A 25,384-nucleotide genomic window follows, 5' to 3' on the forward strand; every position below is an offset into this window, starting at 1 on the left:
AGGTCGGTAAAATGAATACCAACTCACTGGGTCCTCTCAACGAGGTTGGTGGCAGGATTTGCACTCCGGCTGCCATAAAACACCTCATTCCGTAATGCACACACTGGTGTGTGTTGGGATGGTGCGAAGGTCACTTTGATAGTGTTGATGAACTGACCAACATATAGAATAAACATATGTCACCCACAGGGTGAACCGTATCTTGCCAAAATGTGAACATGAGTGACTTGCTTCAGGTCACACTGAGGTGAACAGAACTGCTATCCACTAGAAGCGACTCTTTGAGGAATGTCTGCCCACGAGATATTCCGATGATAAATCGTTCTAGAGAGTGACCTTGAAAAATCCGTTTTTTCGTCATGACGTCATCAAATGACGTCATAGCGTCAAACTAGTTATATGTTTGGAAAGCACTCAACAAGGGCTTCAATTTGAGGTACTACTCGATATGGTAACTGAAACTTGAAAATTTTACCTTTTGGTCAAAATTGAATGACCTTCAAAATGACCTTGAAGGTCAAGGCCGATCGACACCAAAAACTAATCAACTGAGCGCCATACCACACCCTATATACCCACCAAGTTTGGAGATCATAAGATCAAAGTTACTCAAAAAATAAGGGTTTCGTAATTTGACCTTGGGGTCAATAATTTTCGACCTCCAGCGCTAACCATGAAGGTCAAGGCCGATCGCCACCAAAAACTAATCAGCTGAGCGCCGGACCATATACTAGATTCCCATGAAGTTTGGAGACGATCCGATCAAAGTTACTCAAAAAATAAGGGTTTCGTCGACCTCCATGATTGACCACAAAGTGACCTTGACCTTTGACCTTGACCTTCAAAATTTTGTGTGCTCAAGGGTATCTCTATAGGACTCTGATATGCGAAGTTACAGGAGTTTCCAATAATAACTGTGGTCTACAGAGTGATCTAAACGTGAAAAAAAAATGATTAACCACAAACAAAAAAACAAACATACAAGCTGACTAATACATCTTGCAAAAACTTCGTTTTGGCAAGATAATAAACATATGTCACCCACAGGGTGAACCGTATCTTGCCAAAATGTGAACATGAGTGACTTGCTTCAGGTCACACTGAGGTGAACAGAACTGCTATCCACTAGAAGCGACTCTTTGAGGAATGTCTGCCCACGAGATATTCCGATGATAATCGTTCTAGAGAGTGACCTTGAAAAATCCGTTTTTTCGTCATGACGTCATCAAATGACGTCATAGCGTCAAACTAGTTATATGTTTGGAAAGCACTCAACAAGGGCTTCAATTTGAGGTACTACTCGATATGGTAACTGAAACTTGAAAATTTTACCTTTTGGTCAAAATTGAATGACCTTCAAAATGACCTTGAAGGTCAAGGCCGATCGACACCAAAAACTAATCAACTGAGCGCCATACCACACCCTATATACCCACCAAGTTTGGAGATCATAAGATCAAAGTTACTCAAAAAATAAGGGTTTCGTAATTTGACCTTGGGGTCAATAATTTTCGACCTCCAGCGCTAACCATGAAGGTCAAGGCCGATCGCCACCAAAAACTAATCAGCTGAGCGCCGGACCATATACTAGATTCCCATGAAGTTTGGAGACGATCCGATCAAAGTTACTCAAAAAATAAGGGTTTCGTCGACCTCCATGATTGACCACAAAGTGACCTTGACCTTTGACCTTGACCTTCAAAATTTTGTGTGCTGAAGGGTATCTCTATAGGACTCTGATATGCGAAGTTACAGGAGTTTCCAATAATAACTGTGGTCTACAGAGTGATCTAAACGTGAAAAAAAATGATTAACCACCAACAAACAAACATACAAGCTGACTAATACATCTTGCAAAAACTTCGTTTTGGCAAGATAATAAACCGGTCAGTGTCTCGATGCAATCTCTTCACTTCCACAGTGACAGACAGCTGAGAGATTGGAGTACTTCAAAATAATTTAATACTTACATTATTTGCTGACTGGTATCTCCACCCAGGTCATACCATCCTCTCCAACGAAAGTATCAAACAAGCCCGGCTACGCCGATGTTAGACTTTCGGTCTTGTTTCCTTCAAAACGGATCCTAAAGTCCCTTTGTTGTAATTTTAACCTCTATAATTTTCAGTGAAACTTTAACAAACCTTCGTAAATGATTTTCTCCAGGTGTCGGGCAGAGAGAAGGAAGAAAGGCTGGAGGGGGAGAGAAGAGAGATGTATCGAGCTGTGGATGAAAAGGTAAATCGCATGAAGAGGTGGCTCAGTGAGAGACAGAGTGTGAAGCTTTCTCACCTTCAAAACCAGAGAGAGAACTTGCAACAGGAGATGGAATCTCTCTGTGAAGAAGAATCCACCCTCAAAGCATCACTCAAGGAGATGGAGGCAGTTTCATTTCTGGAGGTGAGGCTGATTCTAAGCATCGCATAGAAGACAAAGTTTAAGAGTTTCACTTCAGACCGAGATTAGTATTTCAGAATAGGATATTGAGGCTTTGGTTTGAATTTGGTTGACACACAGATATATATATATACACACACACTTCCAGACACACACACACGTATGTCAATTCCATTTATAAATTGTACAGTATTTGGTGATTCCTAAAACATAATATTGTTACAGCCCCCCCCCCCCCCCCCCCCAGTCTGCACTGGTTGCCTGGTTCGAATCCAGTTAGTATCAAAACGACCACAACCGTCCTCTGCCTCAAATACTCCCTGTTCCATTTACATTTGACGACCTTTAACCTTGTTACCATACAGATTGGATTCCCCACAGTGAGTGAGGGACATGCTGATAAGCGATCACTTGAATGATCTTAATCTTTGGCTGAGTAACCAAAGTCACGTGATGTGATAGTCTGGCGGGTCGGAGACCATAACCAATTGACCTTTAACAGGTTGTACAAAACCAACAGATGAAGCCACCAGGTTAACCATAATTCACCCAGAGACCAAATCTAGTTTATATATACCCTCGCCAGAGGAGAGGGTATTGCATTTGAGTCCGTTTGTTTGTCTGTCTGTCTCTGTCTGTTTGTCTGCACAGAATAAATATGATTTTCTCTGCAACCCTTGGTCCGATTGACAGGAAATTTTGACCATCGTTGCAACTCCACCTGTAGAATTTTTTGATTATAATTATGATGTCATAGGTCACGGGGTTCGGCCGCCATCTTGGAAAAATCAAAAATCTTTGCACCTCTATATCTCCGAAAGTGCTGAATTGAAAAAATTGAGATGGCTCATTGTAAAGAACTCTCCATGGGGAATAAAATATGTTAATGATGTCATAGGCTAACCCCCGCTCTTGCGGGGATAATGGCCTTAAAATGCCTGTTGTTTGTTGTTGTTGTAATGATGTCATAGGTGCTTCCATTATGATGTCATAATTCGACAAGTACAAAACTTCATCCAATCAAGATGAAATTTCTTGAGCACCATGTCGGCATAAATTGATAGAAAAAAAAAATAATGTTGACGTCATCGGTCACGTGGTTCGGCCGCCATCTTGGAAAAACCGAAAAGCTTTGCACCTCTATATCTCCAAAAGCACTGAATAGAAAAAATTGAGACATGGCTCATTGTAAAGAACTCTCGGGGAATAAAATATGTTAATGATGATGTCATAGGTGCCTCCATTATGACGTCATAATTCGACAATTACAAAACTTCATCCGATCAAGATGTAATTTCTTGAGCATAATCTTGGAATAAATTCGTTTAGGAAAAGAATAATGACGTCATCGGTCACGTGGTTTGGCCGCCATATTTGTTTTAACCACGAAAGCCTTAAAAACCACTGAAAATACATCCTGGCGAGGGTTTGCAATCTCCGATTGCTCTTTTTCTTGTTCTTATTGCAAATGGCACGGAGAGGAAACAAAAGGTATTTACAAAAGAAAAAATAACTTCTGGCCAGACCGACTTGTTTTCAAGTCCACAGTTCCCTTCGGCAGGGGGGAAGGAACGCCACCTGGCATAGAGGCGTGGTGTTGGCAGGCTTGGTCCCTTGAATCTGCCTCACCAGCACTCGGGCTCCCAGCTGCATTGTGCTCCCCCTGGTCCTCCTGGGATAAATGTGAGCAGGCAGAGAGAATTTTTGCCTGCACCCAAAGTAATATAAAGTCACATGCCAACGTCACTGGGTAACAATTACACCGCTCACCCTCACTCACCATTGGTGGAGTGGCCCCTGTTTGACCCTTCATCCAATGTGCTGGGGATATAGGATACCATCAGGGGCAGTGGATATAGGATACCAGTGCTAAAGAGAGATTGAAGGCTGCTGGTCAATCTGCCTGAGTGAACTGCCATACTCGCCGGCGCTGAAGCAGCTCTCTGAATATTTCCAGAGAGATGTTCACTCTCACAGGCATATGGACAGATGAACGAATTGGAGCAGAGGAAGAGCAGTAGTGGGGCAACTTAGCATCACAATTGTGCATTTTGTGAGGAAAGCACCAAATTTGGCACACTAGTAGATTATCATATTATGAAAAGATCTGGATATTGGGCCATCTCAGATTCAGAGATTTGATTTTTGCAAGATTTCGATTCGATTGGGATCGAAGAGAACACCTTCTTCGTCTTCTGTACGGTGAAGTTGCCAGCCCTGAATTCTCTGGCTACATCTGGGTGCTTCATTGGGAGTGCAACCATGTCTCTCAGGTGAACAGGGACCCACCTGGCATAGTGTGTGTGGTCTAAGGCATGGAACCATGGGACCAGTTCCGTCAGGGCATCAAGGTACATCGTGAATGAAGCCTGCCGCAGAGAACGCACGTAGACCAGTACCAACATCTCTAGTTCCAGCACAGTTGCCCAGTACTGAAAGTTGGGAATGTCTTCTCCTCTCTGGTGACACCAGTCTTCGAACTCAGGCAGGTCTTCTGCATCATCAGCATATGTCATACATATGTTCATATGTTCATACGCACGGTGTTGCAGGATGTGCAGTGCCGCTGCAGTGATTTGATGAGCTCTTCTTGTGCGGGTGACGTGGGCAGCTCGCAGGAAGGAGTCGGCCGCCCCTGGCGTTGCAATCTCAGCTTGCAAATCTGCAAAATCTGCAAATCTTGCAAAAATCAAATCTCTGAATCTAAGATGGCCCAATATCCAGATCTTTTCATATGGTAGTCTACTAGTGTGCCAAATTTGGTGCTTTCCTCACAAAATGCACAATTGTTATGCTATATTTAGCTTAGCTGCTGGACTACAGGAGAAATTTGCAGTAAGTTTGTCATCACTTAGTCTGGTGTTGTCCAGAAAGTCCAGAACCAAATCTATCACCTCGTCCATAAAGCCTGGTGTAGGCTTAATGGTTGAGGGGGCTGGCTTAAAATATGAAGGTCTTGAGTTTGAGCCTCTGAATTAACGTTAAATTGACACCAGGTGGTTTGATTCAGCCTGCCACCCTTGTGAGGTCGGCAAAATGCATACCAGCTTATTGGTAACGGGGCATTGCATCAGGCATTGCATCAGCAGAACAGCTGCACCCACAGAAAATGATGCAGCCAAGTAGCCACAAGCTGCATACAAAACAACAACAACCTCGTCCAAAAGGGAGAATTTGCCATTGGGACAAATCTGGATCCGAAAGTTCGCAGATCGTATCAGTCCCATGGAGTCACAGAAGTCCTTTCCTGAATTGCCATGGCTGATATAGGTACCAACACCCAGCCAATTTGCATGGTGACAATTGAAATTTGCCACATATGGAGAATAGAGAGAGTTGGGATGAGTGGGAAATGTTGGTCCTTGTTGTTTGAGAGAGAGTTGAAGATGGAGTCGTCACTGTTTGGAGAAGGGTACAACACACAGACAAACAAAAGTTAGGGGCACAGGGGAGGGCAAGTTGCTGCCAGAGGTACTCCTGGGGGTTGGGAGGTGTAAGATCATTACAAGGGCAGTGAGAAATTGAGTTATTCTTGTAAAAAGCAACTCAGCTGCTGTGGTGGAGCTCAGGCCTATACAATTGTAGGAGGCAGACGTACATGATTATGACCCATCAACATACAACCCTGGTGTTGGGCTAGCGGCTAGGGTGCCGGCTTAGGATCCTAGGATCCTGGGTTCGAATCCCAGTAGATCGCTGAATTAACGCCAGGGGGGTTGACTCAGCCTGTCATCCTTCCGAGGTCGGCTAACTGAGTACCAGTTCACTGGTAATTCCCTGGTTGTCGTTAAAGGTGGCAAAAAGGGTTGGCGTCAGGAAGGGCATCCGGCCATAAAACATTGCTTCAAAAAGGGGACCAAAAAACAACAACAACCACGGTTCCCGAAAAAGGCCAACCCCCGCTTTGCGGGGAAAAATGGCCTCTAAAGGTGGTTATTATTATATTTTATAACATACAACACCAAATCAGAATTTTGGAGTGGATTTTCTCAAGTCGGGTAGCGGCATTAGTACATGCGTCACTATCTCCTCACAGTAATGCGGCTATCCATCTTCTGTGGTTGGCAAAAGAGAAGTAGAGTTCAGTGGTGGACATCGCCGAATTATGTTGTTGGTCACAGCTATTAACACAAGTTCACATGTGGTAGCTCTTGGAGCTGACAAATGCTGCGTCTTTGTTCTTAATAGGACAGTGGTAACAGCATGTGGCACCAGAAGGAATAACGTTGTTCCGAGAACAATAGATTCTGTAGATTGTACTGCATAGGAGGTTGCTGCTGCTGCCCTCAAACACGGCGGAAATCCTAAAGCCACAGGGTCCCAATTTTGTGCTATAGTAAGTAATCGGACGCATCTTACATCATGCTTCTGTGTGAGGCCATGCATTTCATAGGAGTACAGATGAAACAAAGGTTTGCTGTAGTCTGGTAGTCCTAACAGGAAAGTTTGGCTGTCTTAACAGGAAAGAGCACTCTTAAGTGCTACAAATGCTTCTTCTGACGTCCAGACTAAAGGATTTGGGTTACAAACGGAAGTAATGTCCAACAGCGGATGAGACAAAAGAGCATAATCAATGTTCCACTGTCTGCAGTAGCCTGCTTCTCCCAGAAAAGACTGGCAGTGCCAGTATTGTGGCTACACGTTTCTGGGAAAGAAGCTGAGACCTTCCTCTCAAGATGTACACAAGATATTTGACCTCCATTTGGCAAAACTACAGTGTCTTGCACGCATGTTTCGCCTGAAGGAGAACACACAAGCAAGTCATCTATGTACTGTACCAGTGTGGAACCTCCAGGAAAAATTACATCACTTACGTCTTCGTAGAGTGCTGGGAAAACAAAGTAGGACTTTCCGTGTATCTCTGTTGAAGTACCGTCCAGGTACACTGTTTTTTTTTTTTTTTTTTTTTTTTTTTTGTATACAAGATCGAGGCTCGTGAAAGAGCGAACATGAATCACACAGAAAGACAAACAGACACATAAAACAAATAACATCGGGAGCGGTAGACAAGATGGGGAGAGAGGGGGAAGGACACAAACACAACATTTGAGAGCAGGGACCGAGAGACATGGAGACATCGAGAGATCTGTGGGAGGGAGAGGGCTTTGGGGGGGAGGCATGTGAAGGGGGGGGGGGAGGCATGTGAAGGGGGGGGGTGGGAGTGGTATAAACATATGGACACTGCCAGGATTTCCAGGAAAGAAGTTGGAATTTCAAACGAGGTGGATCTGGGGTGAATTAGTGGGGGTAGAAAAGATCAAGGTTTTGGATGGGGGAAGATAAGAGATGGTGGTGAACAGCTGTTTTAAAGACCTGGAGGGAGGAGAGGGATTGAAGGGAGTGTGGGAGTTTGTTCCAGAGGCGGGAGAAAAGAGGAATGAAAGAGTGAAGGTGAGCAGAGAGCCGAGATTTCGGCAGTTTAACCATCAGAGGGTTGCTGGCAGATCTTGTGCGACCTGTAGGAATATTTGGGGGACAGAGCACAGAGAGAGCTGGGGGAGCAAGGCCGGAGAGGAGTCGGTAGAAGACAGAAAGACCCCCTACCTGCCTGCGGTGAGTGAGTGAAAGGCCCTCAGAGATAGCTTCATCGCGGGAGATTCCAATGATTTTGAAAGCTTTGGATTCAACAGCGTGAAGCCGAGCCAGGTGTGAGGCAGGAGCACCAGCCCAGAGGGGAGAACAGTATTCCATTGAGCTGCGGATGAAAGCCTTGTATGTGGTGAGGAGCTCAGGTGTGCCGAGGAAGGACTTCGCACGACGGAGGATGCCCAGTCGGCGACTGGCTTTGGAGGCCAGCTTGGAAATGTGGTTTTCCCAAGAAAGATCATGGCAGATAGTGAGACCCAAAAGCTTGAGCGACAGAACGTCTTGGAGAGGATTGTTGAGAAAGTAGATGGGAGGGTTGTCCAGTCGATCTTTTCGGAGAGACATAGTAAGAGAGTGAGATTTGTCAGGATTGAAAGACATGTTCCACTTGTTTGACCAGTCTGAGATTTTGTCCAGGTCTTCAGAGAGTGAGGAGGCTGCAGACTGCCGATCTGAGGGAAGAGGAATGGAGCGGCAGAGAGTGGAGTCATCAGCAAAGAGATAGAGAGGATTTTCCAGAGAGTCGGAGAGATCATTGATAAAGACCAGAAAAAGCACAGGGCCCAGCACACTTCCTTGGGGAACTCCAGCCTGAACAGGAAGGGGAGATGAGAGAAATCCATTCAGGGCCACACGTTGACTACGACCAGAGAGGAAGTCCGCAAGCCATGCATGGAGGTTTCCATGGATACCATAGGAGGAGAGTTTGGTGAGCAGAGCTGGGTGCCAGACCGTATCAAAGGCCCGTGATATGTCAAGGGAGACAGCTCTGATTTCCTGTTTGGCATTGAGGACCTCCATCCATTGTTGAGACAGCAGAAGCAGCATGTCCAGAGTAGAGTGACCTGGTTTGAAACCAAATTGATGGTCAGAGATCAAGCCATTGGAGAAGAGGAAAGATTTCATATCCGAAGCAATGATGGATTCCATGACTTTGCTGATAATTGGGAGCAGGCTGATTGGTCTGTAGTTGCAAGGATCTGTTTTTGCACCTTTTTTGTGTAAAGTGGTAATGTTTGCTGATTTCCAGGATGCTGGCAGATGACCTTGAGCAAAAGATAGGGTGAAAAGAACAGAGAGAGGAAGAGATAGAGCGGCAGAGCAGGATTTTAGGACCCGTGGGCTGATGCCATCTGGTCCAGTTGCAGAATCAGAGTCGAGGTTTGACAAAAACTCCTCCACCTTGTCAGGAGAGAAGGTCACAGAGTCCAGGAGCAGATTGGTTCGACTGGGAAAGGTGGGAACAGAGAGAGATGGGTTTGGGACTAAGGATTTTGAGGCAAACACAGAGTTGAGGCATTCGGCTTTGTCTCGTGCGATGTCAACTGTGTGGCCATTTGAGGTAAGGGAGGGGATGGAGGGGGAACAAACACCAGAAACGGATTTGACCAGACGCCACCAGGATTTGGAGGAAGGAGACAGGTTTGAGAGTTCATCCTTGAGTGAGGAGAGATAGTGCTTCCTGGCACTCCTGAGGGAAGACACACACTTGTTCCGAGCTTGGTGGAAGGAACTGAGATTTCCTTCAGTTGGATTAGCCTTCCAAGAGGCAAAGGCAAGTTGTTTCAGGGCAACTGCCTCACCACAAGATTCAGTGTACCATGGACGGGAGGAAGGGTAAGACAACTGAAGGCGAGATGGGATAAATCTGTGCATGAGAGAGATCAGTTTGCTTTGGAAGAATTCCCAGGAAGAATTGATGTCAGAGGCAGTGGAGATGGGAGACCAATCCAGACGATTGATGGCTGCTTGAAGACCGTCCCAGTCGGCCTGAGTGAAATGCCAGACTCGTCGACGCTGAAGAGGCTCTCTGAGAATGGCCAGAGAGATGTCCACTTTGACAAGCACATGATCAGAAGAACCGATTGGAGCAGAAGAAGAGCAGCAGACATTAGCAGGGAAGTTAGTCATAACCAAGTCTAGAAGTGAAGATACTCCATTGGCTGAGATCCGGGTCGGGAAATTGACAGATTGTGTCAATCCCAGTGAGTCACAGAAGTCCTTTGCTGAGGTGCCATGACTGGTGAGAGAGGAACCCACACCCAACCAGGTGGCATGATGACAATTTTGGTATGTAAATGCAAAAAAGGAATTTGTAATCTGGGTGGATCGGAACGGAAAAGATGGCGGAGAAAATATCTACTGCTGAGTAACACTTATCACTCGGAATGCTGGACAGATCGGAATACTGGACGAAGGTATGACGCAGTCATTTACAGCCCTTATGTCTTGCACAAAACGCCATGTCTTTCCTGGTTTCTTCACAGGCAACATTAGTGTACTACGTGAGCTTGTAGTTGGAACAATAATTCCTTGGTCTTGCAAAGACTGAATACCAGGAGCTCTACCAGCTTCTGCCTCTGGTCGTAGCACGTACTGCTGCTTACGAGGACATGGTTTAGATGTGTCTATTGCAATTTTGACTGGTCGCATACTCTTAATTCGTCCTACATCATTCATTTGGATTTGTTCTCCATAGACAGTTCAGAACCTGATCTTGTTGTTCACGAGAGGCATTTATGACAGCTACATGCAGGATGTCAATCACCATAAAGGTGGAGGAAGAAGTCTCACTCCTACTTTCCCATCGGAATCCATCGGAGCCAATTTGCCTGAGTTGGGCATCATCGAAAGCTCCTAAAGCTATTGCCTCATCCTTCAGAGACCGTTTTTAGCCGAGTGATCATTGGACCTACAGTATATCCTTAGCCTGATATCCCTCAGCCACAGCCAAAGTAATGTGCGGTGTTATCTCATGCAGTTGTTTAAACAGTTCCAATTGTTCCTTTAACAGGTGTACTTCCATACCTATTCCCTGTTGGCCTATCCACATTGATCCCAATGTTACGTCATGCCTTTGTTGTAGGTGTGGAGATGCTCTCCTCATAATCTGCATCATCACCTTTTGCATCATATTATACTGAATAGTGCAGATGAGGTTTCCACTGCGAAAGGTCTATCCGGTTATGAGTTATCCAGTCCTGTACTTGAGACACAATTCGTCAATTTTGCAAAATGAGCCTCCAAAGTACGAGAAAGCTCGTCGTTATCCAAAGTCCACCAATACACAACGGTTTCAGTGGTTGTCTGCAGCAAATTAAAAACAGTGTCACATGATGACTGGGGCATTTCTAAATAAGCCCCATTAGGAGAACATTTTACTGTGCAATTTAATCTGCAGAGCAAATCTCTGCTCAATAAGTTGACCAGAGTATCTGCTGCTAGCAGGAATGCATGCTGTCCTGACAATGGTCCTAATTCCACATGTAATTTTTTAGTTACAGGAGTTGATATTGGTATTCCTGATAACCCAATTGCATTTATACATGCTTGTGACAGCAGAACATTTGGGAAGTCACTCTGCATAATTGTTGAGCGTGTAGCGCCTGTATCTATTAGGAAGGGGATTTCTTTTCCCGATACCTTCATAGTAAGGGTCGGTTCTTCGGAAGGTTTAGAAGTTGGTAACAGTAATGCTGATGTTTCACCCAGGCACCCCTATTATTGTTGTTATGGTGTGAGGGGTTTTGCATAGTCCACGCAGTCTGAATTTTGGGGCCATGGGTTAAAATTTGGGTTTTGGATTGGCCGTCGTACAGGCATACCTTTGTTTGGGCACTGCTTGGCTCAATGTCCAACTTGGCCGTACCCGTGGCATGTGTTCCTGCCCACATATGGTCTGTTGTTAGATCCTCGGCCCCGATTACCTTGAGTACCTCTCTTGCTCGCGATACCATCTACCTCCTTCCTTTTGCATTGCACTTACTTGCAACTGCATTAACTTATTAGAAGCTTCAACACTTTGCATCAATCTTGTTGCAATGCCAGCACCTTTTTGTTCATTTGTCTATCAATGGATGACATTTAGCAAAAGATCTTTCGTTTCCCACGTCAAGCATGTTTTCTTTACGTCAGACTGTAATTTTGCATTTAGCCCGTTTACGAAAGCGTGGGAGAGACTAATTTTTCGCCTGCATCGTCTTTCATTGCTGAATGTTTCCTAAACACCATCCGCAATCATTCTAAATAATCCGTCGGATCTTCGTCAAGTTTCTGTTTGCATGCCTGCATTTTGCCCCAATCAATTCTAGTGGGCACAATTTCCAGTACTTGTTGAAACAGTGCCGACATTTTCCTATCTAATGCTTCTGGTCCCTATTCAGGGCCTGGCCAATTGGCTTTGTTTTAAGTGGAGTAACAGCCCTTCAGCCACAATCATATATCTAACAGGACATTCATATCTACGTGTGCTGGTTTGTGACATTGTACTATTATTGCCAATTCTTTGTGAAATTTAGGATCATCCCGACCATGGGGCATGGACCTCACAATCGCACTTAAATCGTTCGGTGACCAGGGTCGGTACACGTATACTGGTCTATCATTTTGTCCTGGGAATTCTCTTCCTGCATCTGCAGTACATTCCCTTCATCTTCATGATCATCGTCTACATTAATTATGACACTTGGACTCTTGGGACTCATTTCTTTGACACGAGTAATGCTTTTAGTGGCTATCCGCCTCGGTGTTGCATGACTTTCAGTCAGTCTCTCTGTCGTAGTGGTACTTGTTGATGCCTGCCCTAAATTGTCTCGATAATCCTCTATACCGAGATTCTACCGCAGCCATACCCGATGATTCTGCCGCAGCCGTACCCGATGATCCTGCCGCAGCCGTACCCAATGATCCTGCCGCAGCCATACCCGATGAACCTGCCGCGGCCATACCCGATAATCCTCTATACCGAGATTCTGCCGCAGCCGTACCCGATTTGTCTCGGTAAAGGGTAGCTGAGGTAGAAACCCTGTCTGTGACTTGGCATGCCTGGGATTGCCTGATGCATTCAAAGAGTTTCATCCTAAGTCATTAAAAAGCTAGGGTCATAGCAAATTGTCATGAGGGTCTAATGGGGTCTTGAAGGTCTTGAGGTATCCTCAGGGTCCAAAGTTAAAGCTCCAAGATGTCTGCAGTTTTCAGGGTCTGAATGTGTGAAGGGTCTAAAGTCAAAGGTTTTGTAAAAGTGTCACTTTGGAAAAGTCTGTGAGGTCCAAAGGGTCGAAGGGGGTCTGAGGGTTTAAATTAAACGGTTTCAAGTAATAGGTCTGTAATGGTCGAAAAGGTCTAAAGAACCTCAAATGTCTCAAAGGTACATTGCAATAGTGCGTAATGAACGCTGAACCGCACATGAACAGTCGAGTAACAACATGGCGCCTATTGTTAAGTTCACTGAACTCTAGTATTCTATAGCTCTGGACCAGATGGCCCCCACCTGCATCAGACTTCCTTGTATATCTGATTCTGATCCTTGTTTATTTCTTACCTTTTCAGGGCTACAAGGATTTGCTGTGCAGGTAAGACAAGGGTATCTTTCATGTGCTTTATCATATCCCTTTCATGTGTATTTTAATCACATGTGTAGTAAAGTAGTAAAGAACACAAAATGGATATTTAATCACGCAGCCCTTAATTGAACTTTGCCTGCCAAAACAAATCAACAAGAAATCCTCATCTTGTTCCCATGATGGTTCTTTCTCATAACATTGGAGATTCACTGAACGTTGAAAGAAGGATGTGATGTCCAATTTGAGCCATGTTGTGCATTTCCAAACCCAAGTTACAGTTAAATGTATGGATTAGTATGGTCCATGTTCGGGTAGTTAGCCTTTGCAATGTAATAAGCAGAGAAATGTAGCTGAAGAATTGTCTTGTTTAACGCTGAGATGCAGGCGTCAAAAATCCTACACAAACGCAGCCATTGGGCCTCGGAGGCCCAAAGAATGTATTCGTGTAAACTGTAATGTTGTTAATTTTTTTTTTCTCCTGTTTTTGTCATGTTTAGCAAACGGGAGTCTCAATACAAAGCAGAGGCTGTCTTGTTTGCCTTTTCATTTCAGATGCTTATAATTTAACTTGAAATTATTTATCAGGTGGATGATCCCCCAATGTCTCATATTTTGTCGACCTGCAAATTTAAATAATTTATCAATTGATTTTGCAATACTTTGATCAAAACGAGTTGGCAGCTTCGTCCAATTTTGACTTTTTGAATGTACCCGTACTTCAAATGTTTCTGGAAAATATATATATATTTATCTCATCCATTAGCTTATCCTCATTGGCAACCCTCACCTTTCTTCCTTGTTGAATGAATGTTTCTCTCCTCCCTACCAAGACTGGAGTCCAGGTCACATTTTTCAACCACGGAGCCTGCACCACCCAGATTGCTGGACTTCCTGGTGGAGGAGCAGAATGTGGACTCACTTATCCAGATCAATGACAATCTTCTAAAAGAGATCCAGAGTAAGTTTTTATTGATTAATTATTTTTTTTGTATACAAGATCGAGGCTCGTGAAAGAGCTAACATTAATCACACAAAACGTCAAACCGACACATAAAACACAAAATAAGGGGAGCGGTCGACAAGATGGGGAGAGAGGGGGAAGGACACAAACACAACATTTGAGAGCAGGGACATTGAGAGAAATGTGGGAGGGGGAGAGCTTGGGGGGAGGTGGGAGAGGTATAAAACATATGAACACTGCAAGGACTTCCAGGAAAGAAGTTGGAATTTCAAAGAAAGTGTATCTGGGGTGAATTAGCAGGGGTAGAAAAGATCAAGGTTTTGGATGGGGGAAGATAAGAGATGGTGGTGAACAGCTGTGTTAAAGACATGGAGGGAGGAGTGGGATTGGAGGGAGTGGGGAGTTTGTTCCAGAGGCGGGAGAAAAGGGGAATGAAAGAGTGAAGGTGAGCAGAGAGCCTAGATTTTGGCAGTTTAACCATAAGAGGGTTTCTGGCAGATCTTGTGTGACCTATAGGAATATTAGGGGGACAGAGCACAGAGAGAGAGCTGGGGGAGCAAGGCCGGAGAGGAGTCGGTAGAAGACGAAAAGACCACCAACTTGCCTGCGGTGAGTGAGTGAAAGGCCCTCGGAGTTAGCTTCATCGCAGGAGATTCCAATGATTCTGAAAGGTTTGGTTTCAACAGCGTGAAGCCGAGCTAGGTGTGATGCATGAGCACCGGCCCAGAGGGGGGAACAGTATTCCATTGAGCTGTGGATGAAAGCCTTGGATGTGGTGAGGAGCTCAGGTGTGCCAAGGAAGGACTTCGCATGATGGAGGATGCCCAGACGGCGACTGGCTTTGGAGGCCAGCTTGGAAATGTGGTTTTCCCAAGAAAGATCATGGCAGATTGTGAGACCCAAAAGCTTGAGTGACAGAACTTCTTGAAGAGGATTGTTGAGAAAGTAGATGGGAGGGTTTTCCAGTCGGTCTTTTCGGAGAGACATCGTAAGAGTGTGAGATTTGTCAGGATTGAAGGACATGTTCCACTTGTTTGACCAGTCTGTGATTTTGTCCAGGTCTGCAGAGAGTGAGGAGGCTGCAGACTGCCGATCTGAGGGATGAGGAATGGAGCGGCAGAGAGTGGAGTCATCATCAAAGAGATAGAGAGGATTTTCCAGATAGTCGGAGAGATCATTGATGAAGACCAGAAATAGCACAGGGCTCACAACACTACCTTGGGGAACTTCAGCCAGAACAGGAAGGGGAGATGAGAGAAATCCATTCAGGGCCACACATTGCCTTCGACCAGAGAGGAAAGTCCGCAAGCCATGAGTGGAGAAAGTAGACCAAGAGTGGAGTAGTGATAAAAGTAGATAAGATTCATTCAAAAGAAATTTTTTGGAAATTAAAAATGAAGTTTATCAGATCAGTACAGCATCGACTGAGTGAGAAAGCCAGGGCAGGTATGATTGCAACTGAATGGGATTAACAAATAGCAGACAGTATCTATATTTGGGATGATCAAGAGCTTTTATAAGAGATCCAATTAGAATTTGAGGAACGGAAGAAACAGCCAGAAAACAGAGATATTTGTCGCTTTGATGGTGTCCCAGTAAATTGGGGAAGCCACACCCCACAAGACTCCCTGTGGGGTCTGGGTGGTACCACAAGCATGGTCCGATTTTGTTCAAACTTGGCACAAGCTCAGTACGTGATGGCATACATATGCACCTCACTTTAATTTGTGATCTGATCGAATATGACCGACTGGCGCCCTTTAATTCTATACAGCAAAATTACTATAACCACAGTGGCAATGACATTTTATGTCTTTCTCCTTGTTTTCTTTTATTTCACCTCTCATTTGTTCTCCAAATACTCCAATTTTTCCCATTAGTTGCTCAAACATGGCCTGAATGAACATCCCACCAGACTCTTGACCGACATTCACACCAGTGGAAGGGTTTCGAGTGATGTCCAGAGCGAGAGAGGTTCCTATCCTAGGCTCCTCCTCAGTCGGCACTACCCCTGGCTTGCCACCTCGAAAATAAAATCTCTTTTAAATTTTGAATGCCCAATCACACTTTTGTTACGCGACAATTGGATTTCGAATTTTCCTTGGGGAAATTCAATGGGTTCTGCCCAGCAAAGGGAGATCCCTATCCCAAGACAATATCCATATCCTAAGCAGCAAATATCACATCAGCCAGCCTCCGTTAACAGGGGCCGTCTCCTCTGGGATCTGTTATCCGGCCAACAGCTGAAATGTCTCCAACTACTGCATTCAGTGCAATTCCTGTACAACATAACCGTTCCCCAATGTCACCACAAATGAACCAAATTTAACGGTTTCTTACCTTTATAAGAAAATGTTTCTTACCTTTATAAGCGTTTATATATAAAAAGGGAACCATGATGATTATCATAGGGCCTGCAAGGCTAACACCTGCCCTAGCGGAGAAAATGGCCTTAAAAAATGGAATTTACAGATTTGGCATTTAATATGGAATATTTTTTTTGTGGGGGTGAACTTACTTTTCAAGATGACTTAGGACCAAAAGTTCATTGGAATTATGTTGAAATTATTCTAGATTTTGTTAATGTGACCTTTAAAAGAAACAAAAACCACATTTGACATTTCAAAGCAAATAAATTGATCCTTGAAAGTGATGTCAACTGATATCGAACTCAATTCATGGACAGTACTGTGTTAAACTTCTGTGCGTTTTCCAGAAGTATCTCTTTATTTTGCACATTAGCCAAAAAAAATTTAAACAAAAACAAAAGTTAAATTACGACTGGGATTACGGACAGTAAAATTACAGTTCAGTACTTCGTGTAACCCCCACGAGCATTCAGGAGAGCACGTACACGTTGAGGCATGCTGTTCATGAGATTTGCCAAGGTTTGGACAGGAATCGCTTGCCATGCAGTTACAATACCCTGCTGCAATTCACGCACAGATGCAGGCTGCTGGTCCAAGTTGTCGATTTGACGCGTTAATTCTGCCCACAAGTTCTCTGTCAGATTCATATCAGGGGACATGGCAGGCCACTCCATATGCTCTACACCACGGTCAGCAAGAAAGTGTTTGATCATGCGAGCACGATGAGGCCGTGCATTGTCATCTTGGAAGACAAAGTTTCCTCGAAAGGCTGCACGAACAAATGGAAGCAATGTTTCTTCCAGAATGGCCCTGTGCTTGAACTGGTTCAGGTTTCCATTCAGAACAACCAGGTCGGTTTTGCCCCCTGCATGAAAAGCAGTCCAAATGGTCACCCCACCACCTCCAGTTTGGACTCTTGGCACTATACAATCTTCGTTGTCAGCTTCATGCACTTGTCTGCACACTCAGACGCGGCCATCTTGACAATAGACCAGAAATCTAGACTTGTCACTGAAGATCACGTGATTCCAGTGTCCTGGCTGCCATTGACGGTGCTCTCTGGCCCACTGCAATCGGCGCCGGTGGTGTTGTCTGGTTTTCATGGCTTTCTCAGGGGACACCTGGCACGATAGCCTGCTTGAACCAGTCGTTGGTTGACTAGCCTTCTGGATACAGGCACATTTGTCAGTTGCTGCCACTCAGCCCTAAGCCGATTAGCTGACTTGGTACGGCCATTGCAGACTAACCGGTGCAGCTGGCGATCATCCCTCCTTGTGGTTGTGCGGGGACTTCCTGGCCTCAGTATTGGTGTAGGGACACCCCTCTGAGCATTTCGTTTCAGGATCTTTGACACCTGACCTTGAGTGATGCCATACTGCCGAGCAATAGCACGCTGTTTCATGCCGGAATTTCGTAAAGCCACCACTAAATGACAAACAGCATTGTCGAGTTGATGGACCATCTCCAGAGGAAGCGGCAATAACTTTTGTAGACGTGCAGCAGTTGTTTTCCACTAATACATAATGCAACAACCATTATATACCCGATTGTGAAGCCAATCATCAAATGTACCTCTCCTTACATTTTGTCACGCCACCTTTGATATAATCCTGTTATTGACTTCTTGCTGCGACAGACAATCAGTGACATGGTTCTTTTGACAAAGAAATCACCAAAGCATAAAAGAAACTCACCAGATTGATATACCGAGTTCAGAAATTAAACCCAAGTGAAGAAAAAAAAAATTCCATATTAAATGCCAAGTCTGTATAAGGGTTTATTTATGATGAGCATGGGAAAAAAGGTGGATGGCAGGTGAAAATCATACAAACCATTCAGACACAAAGATGGATGTGGAGAAACCCAAACGTATATGCAAGGAGGAAGAAAGAACAATCCTAACCCCAAGAGGCGGCACAGCACAGACCACTCTCTCAGGAAACAATGGGGGTAAGCAGGCGAGGACCTCCCTTTGGCATGATGAGTGGTGTTCAGGGTGATGATGAAGCTCGGGAACAGAAATTATGGATGAAGAGGAGGCGAGAGATTGTAAGGCGGCGTCCACGTTTCGAGAGAGCAATCCTCCCTGAGCAACGAAGAAGCAGAAGATGAAGAGACAAAGTGAGAAAAAGACAGATCTTCGTTGTCTCCAAGGGTCCCGCTTCAACTCTTCCGTGCACATGTACAGACCCATCCCTCGTAGACAATTGGAGTGCCTTCATCTGTGGCGTGTCCCATGATTAGCTACCCGCAGCTTGTGGGAGGTGCCAACCTCTGGGCCGCCATACACACAGGGCTGCCCCAATAAAAATAAAGTCTGCTCCCGTTGTCTTTTTATGGTCCTTAACTAGCCCCACCCACTAACATGAAGTTTTTACACACATAATCTCACCATGACTATATTGTCTATAAAATACATATGCTCCCTCTCTAGCGTCACATGAAACAAGACAACTTACTCTGATCGGTCCCTGATACATGGCAATCTAATCTACTCGAAACACACGGTCTATGTTACACTTACCACAGTCTCGCGATTACCCCCCACCTTCCACGTAACAATATTTCATGGGTTGTTTAAATTGTATCTGAAGTTTTGTTCATCAAGAACTTTACCAGGTGTCTAAACTTGGCAGGGAATCATCACCAAATGTGTAAACAATATTGTGAAAATTTCAACAGGTTTTCAAAGATTTTTGGACACGCTTCACTTGCATCTGATGAGAAGTATCTGAGGATTTTGTGGTCTTGTTTATTAAAAATTGACATGTATATCAATATAGACAAAGTGGATTGGGATGGTGGATTTTAAATTCAGATCTCGGCATTTGAAAAATATCCTCCTCCAGGAACACCAAGCAGGACATCCAATATGAAGGCCGAAGTAATCTATCTATAATTCCAGTAATCTCTGTCTGTCTGTCTGTACGTCTGTACGTTTGTCTGTGACCGCTGTTTCTCGACAACCACGGGTCCGATATACTTTTAACTTGCCAGGTATATTGCTGGGGACCCGAGGATGTGCCTTTTCAAGGTTTCATATTAATCGGACAATTACTTACCGAGCTATGTCCAAAAAACGATTCAACCAATCAGAGAGCAGCGAACGATCGCGTGTGCCGAACGTGGCGGGCACACTCTGCCTCGGATGGCACATTTGAGAGCGTATTCATTTATTTCACGTTTGCAAACTATGTTGGCGTTAAACTATGTTTTACAACTAATAAAAACGAATTTGCGATTCATTCGCTTTCCTGCGCGTTTGTGCACGCGATGGCGATTTCTTTACCAAACTCCGGAAGCCGTTCGCTTTGGACCAAACCATTGCATGTAAATAGAGGGGGGGGATTGTCACCACTCGCAAGCCGTTCGCTTTGGACCAAACCATTTCATGTAAATAGAGGGGGGGGATATAATTTTAGATATAGATATAGTACGGGCATGCCCTAGTGCAAGATAATGTGACCAATATTTTGTGATAATAAGATTAAGTTTATTTAATAATCACCAAATGATTTTAATTTCACGATTTGTTTGTTCATTAATTTCCACAGAAGAGTTGGTGAAGCAGGTGCAAATTGCCGACCCGGAGTTCAACACCCTGAAACGACTTTGTAAGTGAAAGGGATGGTGGAGGAGAGGGTGGTAAACGTGGTGGAAGAGAGGGTGGGAAACGTGGTGGAGGAGAGGGTGGTAAACGTGGTGGAGGAGAGGGTGAGAAACGTGGTGGAAGAGAGGGTGGTAAATATGGTGGAAATGAGGAAGAATGATGTTTGATAAGGAGGATAAATGATTGTCTTTTTCCTGGGTCTACCTTTGTCTTTTTGTTTACCTTTGACCTCGTACCAATGATTGGGGCATTTCATGTTCAAATCAGTTGGATTTTTACCTCCGCCACCGAAGTTGTAATGTTTTCACCCCTGTCTGTTTGCTTGTCTGCCTGTCTATCTGTGAACATATCTCAAAAAGTTGTCGACGGATTCAAACGGAATTTGGCGGCGATGTAGCGTATGTGACAAGGACGACATGATTCGATTTTGGTGAAGATCCGGATTCGGATCCGGCCGCTAGAATTTTTAAAGTGATTCTTCACCATTGGGAGATAGTGCCAAAAATGATATATTGCAGGATATCTCAAAGTTGTGGACAGATTTGGACGAAACTTTGTGGACAGGTTGGTTGTGTGACAAGACGAAACCATTCGATTTTGGTGAAGATCTGAATGTGGATTCGGATTACGAGAATTATTTAATTTTTAAGTGATTCTTCACCATTGAGAGATCGGGTGAAAAGTTACATATAACGTGATATTTAAAAAAAGTTATGGACGAGTTATGACGAAACTAGGTTGATGAGTTGGTTAGGCGACAAGACCAAGCCAATTCGATTTTAGTTCAGTTCCGAATCCAGATCCGGCCTATCAGTGGTTTAGAAACCATGAACTGTTCAGCCTGGCGGAGGTATGCGCTCTACCGAGTGACGTTCTCGTTTCATTTGTGATAATCGTGGATTAAGTTAATATCCCAAGCCGATCGTCCATTTTGCTTTTTTTAGTTTGTTTGTGTCAACGGTTCTTTGTTGCCTTTTATCTTCACCTCCTCTTCCCTTTATAAGGGGTGAGGTCCGATGGCACCAAACTCCTGCCCTTCCTTGACCACGATACTCCTCCACTTCCTTCTGTCTTCAACCAACTCTCTCCACTCTCCAATCACCCCCACGTTACTGATATCTCTCCTCACACAATCCTCCCATCTCAAACGCGGTCTCCCTCTTTTCCTCCGACTTGCTCCTTCAACCTATCTGCTCTCTTTGCCAGTCTCTCTTCCCCCATCCGCATCGTGTCCAGCCCATCTCAGCCGGCATTTCACCAATCTCCCCGTCAAGCTCATCTGCACATCAATCTCCTCCCTCAGTTCATCCATTCTCCTTCTATCCACCCTCTTCACTCCCATAATCCCTTTCCTGATGTCATTCCACACAAAACTTCTGCAATTCCCCTAAATGCCACTCCATACTTGTTCTCTTCCTTCTCCAAACATTCTGCTTCTTCGCAAAGTTCATCTCACCTTCCTTTCATCTTCTCCTTGTACTCTTTGGCGACGTTTCCTCTCCACTCTCCAATCACCCCCACGTTACTGATATCTCTCCTCACACAATCCTCCCATCTCAAACGCGGTCTCCCGCTTTTCCTCCTTCTTGCTTCTTCAACCTATCTACTCTCTTTGCCAGTCTCTCTTCCCCCATCCGCATCGTGTCCAGCCCATCTCAGCCGGCATTTCACCAATCTCCCCGTCAAGCTCATCTGCACATCAATCTCCTCCCTCAGTTCATCCATTCTCCTTCTATCCACCCTCTTCACTCACATAATCCCTTTCCTGACGTCCTTCCACACAAAACTTCTGCAATTCCCCTAAATGCCACTCCATACTTATTCTCCTCCTTCTCCAAACCTTCTGCTTCTTCGCAAAGTTCATCTCACCTTCCTTTCATCTTCTCCTTGTACTGTTTGGCGACGTTTCCTCTCCACCTTCCCTACCTAATAATTTTCCGATCCCTGCTCTTAACTTCCATCCTTTCTTCATCCATTCCACAAACATCACAGTCATGTGCTTGGTGGTAACGTGCTCTCTGCCACTGCCTTGCAAATCCCAGAGAGAGATAGTGATATGGAGACAGACAGAGAGTGAGACAGACAGAGAGTGAGACAGACAGAGAGTGAGACAGACAGAGAGTGAGACAGACAGAGAGTGAGACAGACAGAGAGTGAGACAGACAGAGAGTGAGACAGACAGAGAGAGAGAGTGAGACAGACAGACAGAGTGTGAGACAGACAGACAGAGTGTGAGACAGACAGACAGAGTGTGAGACAGACACAGAGTGTGAGACAGACACAGAGTGTGAGACAGACACAGAGTGTGAGACAGACACAGAGTGTGAGACAGACAGTGAGACAGACACAGAGAAACTCCTTTCTGGTCTTGCGCCCTCTGCTCTTTCCCAGCTTTGTCCTCCCCCCCCCCCCCCACTCCCCCCCCCCTCTTTCCCCTTCCCATGTTTCTGCAGGGCTCACATAGTCCACCATGAACCCACTTCTCGTGAAACTACCAAAATCCAGGATCACTGCTCACCTCATTCGTTCCTCCTTTTCTCTCTTGTGCAACCAACTTCCACATCCTCTTCAATCTCATTCCTCCCTCCAGGTCTTCAAGACAGATCTTCACCATCAGCTGATTGTCCCCAATCTAAAACCATGATCTTTTCTGACCCCACGACACCCCGATCTCTGCTGCTTCCAAATTTCCAGCTCTCCTTCCTTCGAGGTCCCTTCTGGATCCACCTTCTCCAACCCATGCATCTTCTTCCGTCCCCCATTGTTTGTCCACCTCCCTCTGGCTTTCTGTAAACACCTGTGAGTGAGAGTTTATAAACACCTGTGAGTGAGAGTTTATTAACACCTGTGAGTGGGAGTTCATAAACACCTGTGAGTGACAGTTTATAAACACCTGTGAGAGTTTATAAATACCACCCCTCCCTCATACTCCAAAATACCCACCTCCCCTCCTACTCCAAAATACCCCCCCTCCCTCCTACTCCAAAATACCCACCTCCCCTCCGCCTCCAAAATACCCCCCTCCCTCCTACTCCAAAATACCCACCTCCCCTCCTACTCCAAAATACCTCCCCTCCCTCCTACTCCAAAATACCTCCCCTCCCTCCTACTCCAAAATACCCCCCTCCCTCCTACTCCAAAATACCCCCCTCCCTCCTACTCCAAAATACCCACCTCCCCTCCTATTCCAAAATACCTCCCCTCCCTCCTACTCCAAAATACCCCCCTCCCTCCTACTCCAAAATACCCCCCTCCCTCCTACTCCAAAATACCCCCCTCCCTCCTACTCCAAAATACCCACCTCCCCTCCTACTCCAAAATACCTCCCCTCCCTCCTACTCCAAAATACCTCCCCTCCCTCCTACACCAAAATACCCCCCCTCCTTTCCCTCCTTCACCAAAATACCCCCCCTCCTTTCCCTCCTACTCCAAAATACCCCCCCTCCTTTCCCTCCTACTCCAAAATACCCCCCTCCCTCCTACTCCAAAATACACCCTTCCTCCTCCAAAATACCCGCCCTCCCCTCCGACTCCAAAATACCCCCCTCCCTTCCTACTCCAAAATACGCCCCTCCCCTCCTACTCCAAAATACCCCCTACCTCCAAAATACCCCACCACCCTCTCTAACAAAGTCTGTGACCCGGCGTTGTGTCCACAGATGGACGGACCCCGAGTCTGGACCCAAACTCTGCACATCGAGAGATCAAGATCTCCCGGGATCTCAGGACGGCGACTCGAACCGAGACCGACAATCCGTACCCGGAACATCCTGATCGGTTTGGTTTTTGGTTCCAAGTTCTTTCCTCTGAGAGTTTCTCCTCGGGTCGTCATTACTGGGAGGTCGATGTGAGGTCGAGTAGTTTGTGGGGAATCGGAATCTGTTTAAATTCCATGCGGAGGAAAGGGGGAGGGAATGAGTGCAGGTTGGGAGAGAATCCCGAGTCTTGGGGTTTACAGAAATATGAAAACGAATACTCAACATGGCACAACGATCAAGAAACCCTCCTGTCCGTGCCGGGGAATCCTGAATGGTTTGGGTTCTTGTTGGATTGTGAGGAGGGAGAGTTTACGTGTTTCGGGGACTCGCGGGTTCTGCACGTGTTCAGAGGGAACTTCCTGGACCCCGTTAAACCCGCGATTTTGGTTTATAATGTTTGGGTTCTTGTTTGGGTTCTTGTTGGATTGTGAGGAGGGAGAGTTTACGTGTTTCGGGGACTCACGGGTTCTGCATGTGTTCAGAGGGAACTTCCTGGACCCCGTTAAACCCGCGATTTTGGTTTATAATGTTGATGACTCCGTGCGGTTTTGCTCGTTTTAATTGTTTCGTTCATTCCGTTCCGTTCGGGAGGTCGATGGTGTTGGGCAAACCCTGGTGTTGGGCTAGCGGCTAGGGTGCCGGCTTAGGATTACCTAGGATCCTGGGTTCGAATCCCGGTGGAATCCTTCCGAGGTCAATCGGAAGGTCAATCGCTGAATTAACGCCAGGGGGGTTGACTCAGCCTGTCATCCTTCCGAGGTCGGCAAATTGAGTACCAGTTCACTGGTAATTCCCTGCTTGTCGTTATTCGTTAAAGGCGGCAAAAAGGGTTGGCGTCAGGAAGGGCATCCGGCCGTAAAACATTGCTTCACAAAGGGGACCGAAAAACAACAACAACCACAGTTCCCGAAAAAGGCCAACCCCCGCTTGCGGGGAAAAATGGCCTCTAAAGGTGGTTTTTTTTTTGTTTTGTTTTTTATTCCGTTCCGTTCGTGCTGAAAGTTTATTTCACAAACTGCAGATTATTTTGTGTTGAATTTATTAAAATCAGGTTCTTGTTTATAACATATATTTACCATCTGATGAAAGTTTATTTTAAATAAAGTTTATAAAGTGAATACGTTTTGTTTCCTGATGTCCTCAACCGACATGAACTGGAAGTCCAAATCTCTCCATGAATGTTAAATTTAAATAAAAACAATTCCCGTCATGCTTTTCGGGTTTAAACCCAGTTTCGACCCGATTCAGAACAGAATCACCACGTGACCTTTTTTGTCCAATAAAATGATCCGATGAACCACGAGGAGCAGTTTTTAGTCGAATCCGACTTCGCCGTGAATCAGACGAAGAACCCTCAAGGT

General features: G+C 45.3%; 2 protein-coding genes across 2 annotated transcripts in view; both read left to right on the top strand.

The window, feature by feature from the left end:
* Positions 1–25,384, top strand: part of LOC137414956 (E3 ubiquitin/ISG15 ligase TRIM25-like) — a 1,058,494-nt gene that overhangs the window by 425,961 nt on the left and 607,149 nt on the right. The window lies entirely within an intron of this gene.
* Positions 2,163–25,141, top strand: LOC144889526 (tripartite motif-containing protein 14-like). Its single transcript, XM_078770124.1, has 5 exons — positions 2,163–2,400; positions 13,312–13,334; positions 14,156–14,283; positions 20,210–20,269; positions 23,925–25,141. Exons 1-5 carry the CDS (start codon positions 2,215–2,217, stop codon positions 24,452–24,454), a joined length of 927 nt encoding a protein of 308 aa, XP_078626250.1. The 5' UTR covers positions 2,163–2,214; the 3' UTR covers positions 24,455–25,141.

Source organism: Myxine glutinosa, chromosome 1, assembly GCF_964187855.1.
Source record: "Myxine glutinosa chromosome 1, kmMyxGlut1.1, whole genome shotgun sequence".
Taxonomy (NCBI): domain Eukaryota; kingdom Metazoa; phylum Chordata; class Myxini; order Myxiniformes; family Myxinidae; genus Myxine; species Myxine glutinosa.

Excerpts from the sequence above, each read along its gene's own strand:
- LOC144889526 (XM_078770124.1), top strand. The coding sequence starts at position 2,215 with ATGTATCGAGCTGTGGATGAAAAGGTAAATCGCATGAAGAGGTGGCTC. Across the intron at positions 2,401-13,311 it reads AGGCAGTTTCATTTCTGGAG|GGCTACAAGGATTTGCTGTG; the intron begins GTGAGGCTGATT and ends TTACCTTTTCAG. Across the intron at positions 13,335-14,155 it reads TACAAGGATTTGCTGTGCAG|ACTGGAGTCCAGGTCACATT; the intron begins GTAAGACAAGGG and ends CTCCCTACCAAG.